The sequence below is a fragment of the Octopus bimaculoides genome, chromosome 25, assembly GCF_001194135.2.
Source record: "Octopus bimaculoides isolate UCB-OBI-ISO-001 chromosome 25, ASM119413v2, whole genome shotgun sequence".
NCBI classification, from domain to species: Eukaryota; Metazoa; Mollusca; class Cephalopoda; order Octopoda; family Octopodidae; genus Octopus; species Octopus bimaculoides.
Window position 1 is genome coordinate 494,102 of NC_069005.1, and position 4,089 is coordinate 498,190.

At 36.6% G+C, this 4,089-nt stretch overlaps 1 protein-coding gene across 2 annotated transcripts in view; it reads left to right on the plus strand.

Moving 5' to 3' along the window:
- The window catches only part of LOC106869553 (A-kinase anchor protein 10, mitochondrial), a 26,401-nt gene that overhangs the window by 5,698 nt on the left and 16,614 nt on the right, over nt 1–4,089 (plus strand). The window contains exon 2 of one of the 2 annotated variants that reach the window (XM_014915340.2): nt 2,411–2,464. The exons of the other annotated variant lie outside the window; for it this stretch is intronic. Coding sequence (XP_014770826.1) covers nt 2,411–2,464 — 54 coding nt within the window. The remainder of the gene's footprint in view (nt 1–2,410; nt 2,465–4,089) is intronic. 2 annotated transcript variants of the gene reach the window in all.

Sequence of the window (4,089 nt, forward strand, 5' to 3'; positions counted from 1 at the left end):
TATATATATATATATATATATATATATATATATGTGTGTGTATATATGGTTGAGGGTAGCAGTTGTGATTGACCTAAAAGAAGATGGAGGCAACCACTCTACCTGTGGGGCATGGCAGTATTTTGGTTGGCATCGGTTACTTCAGAAGGGTTAGAAAAGGGTCTGTAAAAAGGGAATAAAGTTTCAGCTAAAATGTTCTTTTACTCATGTATGTGTGTGCATATACATGCACACACATACATATACACACATTCACCAGAATGTTCCATGCTGGTTCTAAATATCTCATGCCATCAACACATGACTAACAAAATACTCCACCAAGACATCCAATATATCAGAGAGAGACAACAATATGACCACCCGGGCTGTGATTTATTGGTCAGTGTTATAAAGAAGAGTCTGGTTGCTCTTGTATGGCAACCTTTTATTTTTGTATTTCTTTGTGTTATAAACTTTACTTCCAAATGTCAGTTTTACGTCCTGCCAGGATCAGCTTCCTCTTTCATCCATCTCGTATCAATAAACTAAAGCACCAGTGTTGAGTACTGACGTAGATCTGATTGACTATAACCCTTCATCACAAATCTAAAGCCTTGTGCTTGGGATGGAAGTTAATTTTATGCTTCTGCTACAACTTAGACTCATGAGTCATTGCCATTCTATGCTGTTTGTTTATAGCCACAGCTGGACTCTACCATTAAGAATGGAGAGTTTTAAGGACATGCGGCAAGACACTGTAAAAGTTGATTATAATTATCTGTAACTCCAAATCACTGATGTGATCTCTTTAATTCCATACATTTAATTGTTGATGGACATTGCACCGTCTTTACCCTTATCAAAGACGGTTGATTAAAGTCAACTCTTGATTTCACTTATCAGTCCACACTTGTTTTCATTAATTAGTTTTTAATAAGTACAAATGTAACATGTACTCACCCTTCGTTACCATATTTCTCTCAAAATATCTTTGTCATTATTATTATGAAACTGATGTTTGGAAGATGAATTAACATGAAATTCTGATGTGCCTCGCGAGTGAAATTGTGAGATGGTTACTGTGCTGAAACCCTTCGTATGCCTCTGTGTGTGTGTGTGTGATTCTCCAGGAAGCTGGCTTGTAAGAACCTATTTCTTATTCAGGAAGGGCATCTCCCTCAGATATTTAATATTTGTAATTCATATATGTGTACGTGTGTGTGTGTGTGTGTGTGTGTCTTGAACATCTTTGGAAAAATGGTGTCTATGTTCATATCCCATAACTTAGTGGTATAACAAATAGAGATTGTTAAAATAAACACCAGACTTTAAAATATAAGTTGTGTGTGTGGTGTCATTTTGGTTGAGTGGAGCCTTTCAAATCATTGCCCCAGCATGGCCACAATCCAGACTGACTGACTGAAACCATCAAAACATTAAAAGAGTATCAGTAGTGTGAGATAAGGCAGATTCAGCTGCTACTTTTGGCAGGTCAAGCAAAGCAACTGCATAAAGGCTTCTCTCAAGGCTTGCTGGTGTATCATGGGATGTGTCTGTTTAGATTTCATTTTGTTTGTTCTACGCACAGATATTTCCTTCTTGCTATTTTTGTTTGCTGCTATTTGTTCTGTCCCACTGCAACCATTGCTTTATCATCTAATCTTGGCAAGCTTGCAGTTACCTTCAGCTCAGCATCATATCCCCATCTACCGCAATTGTCTCTGAGCACTCACCTCCCTATCACTGTGACTGTTTCTCCTGGGCCTTCCTTGGCCTTTACTCACCTCTGAGCACTTTCTGTAGCAAGGACCCCCTTCCAGCACCTTTTTTTCACTGAGCATCCATTCACAATTACACATCAATGCTTATATAATTAATTCTCTTTCCTGCACACCTCAACAAAAGTATTCAACATTCAGTTACCTTTCCAACTCATTTTTACGCTGCCTTTCATCTTTCTTGCAAGTTGACATAAATTGTGATTAATGTCTCCACAAACTAGATTTACATTCCAAATTCACTGCTGAACCGACTAACCTTGTCCAAAGGCCCACCATTAATGACCATGGGATCCCTAGTCTCTTTAACTTCATAACCGTTTAGTGATGTCTATTTGTTTCAAAGTACATTGCTGCATGTAGCAAGGTCCTTATATATATATATATATATATAGAATGTTTGTACTTTAAGGGGTTCTACAAACCCCTTAATTATGGAGCCCTGCATTGTGTACTTGTACTCAAATAATTGTATAATATTGTTTTTGATGTTGCTATTGTTGTTGTTGTTCTAGTGTTAGACATTTACTTTTCAATATTATAAACCCATGTTTGTGATCTTGACCATTTTCTGTTTGTTTCGATTTTTTTCCTCTTTATGATGTGTAATTTTGTTTAAATTCTCTCTGGTACCGATTGGTCATTTTTAGGAAACGTTTCCAATTCCTGGTTTCATTTTGCCAAAGCTAAACCACTGCCGCCTGGTAAGACCTTCCAAATACTCTCGCTTCTCTGCTTCCTGTTCTCTTTTAACTCTTTCCTTTAAAGTCTTGGAGCTGGACAACTCTTCTATTCTTTTATTGAACTCGGTACTAAGTCGCTTTTTCGGTAGAAGAGACTCGTATTGATATTGGTAGATTACTGATATTTATTTCTGTTAAGGCATTTGGTACACTTCAGACAAAATGCTGCCCTCCACTACGCTAAATATTAGTTGTAATTATGGTTTGCAATTATGGTTTGCAATTATGGTTTGCAATTATGGTTTGTAATTATGGTTTGCAAAGTCTGCTGGCATTTATGAAGGATATTTGAGTGTAAACCACAGCTACCATAAAAGTAATGTCTTCAAACAGCTTACCACAAGTGGTTTGGCTGCTATTTCTTGCGGGTGAAGTGATCACATAATGGCTTTCTCTCAGCTTGAGGTCACGTAACTAAATATTCTACAACAGTAAGTTTGTTAAAATTTCATGAAATGGAATAAATTATTTTAGTTTCATCTGCTTCCTTCCTGCAATTAGCTCACAAACGGGATTCAACTGGGAGTTTATTTTCTGCTTGATGATTCTAGCCAAACATTGAGAATATAAAACTGGAAATAAATATCAAATGGATGGAATCTCTCTCAGTTTCAATAATGAGAATTCAATCATTTAATCACCTGGAATTGCTGCTCATTGAATTGTCATGTGACCGAATATTCCACAGACACATGTAATCTTAACCCTTTAGCATTCAGATTATTCTGTCAAATTTAATCCTTATTTATTCACATTGTTTTCAACTAATCCTGCATTATCTTGTAGCTTCGAGATTTTGATGATGTGATCAGTAGTAATTAGTGTGACATTATAGGATAGGTGTGAAAGGCCAGATCTGTTTTGAACATAAAACAAGTAGAATATCAGGGCAGGGGTATGGCTAGTTTAAAGGTTAAAGAGTAGAGTAATTCTCAAAACAGAATCAGTGTGACAAGGCTGGACATTTGACTCACTGGTAGAATTCATTTGATGGGCTTCTTTACAGTTTCCATTTACCCAACTTTACTAACAAGGTATGGCCTGAGGTTGACCTGGGGATTGTGCAAAATGATATTTAACCAAAATGTCACACAGTGAGATGGAATAATTTGCCTGAGAGATGACAAGGGGGCATGCCTGTTAACCCCTTTTGTTACCCTTTTTCTGTTGAGATTCTCTGTGTTCCTTTCAGTTAATTCTAAATATAACAAAGAATTTAGTAAAATAACTGTTTAATAAGATAAACTGTTGAGAGTGGGAAGCCTTTACAAGATCATTTGACCTGCTGAAAATAGCAGCTAAAACACCCTCAGATTTCATTCTGATGACTTAAAATACAGAATGGTTCATTGAGCAATAGAGTCTATAACAAGGTCATGGGTGTAATGTGCTTGATTAGGTTCTATCATCTAATGATGTCATGCTTATTCTTTTGTTTGTTTTTTTGCTATTTTGCTGCTGCTGCTACTACTACTACTACTACTACTACATTTATTTTGTTCTACTTTGTTTTATGATATTCTTGTTCTGCAAGTTCCCACAATTTGACTGCAGCCTTCAAAGGTTTTAGTCAGTTGACCCCCCCC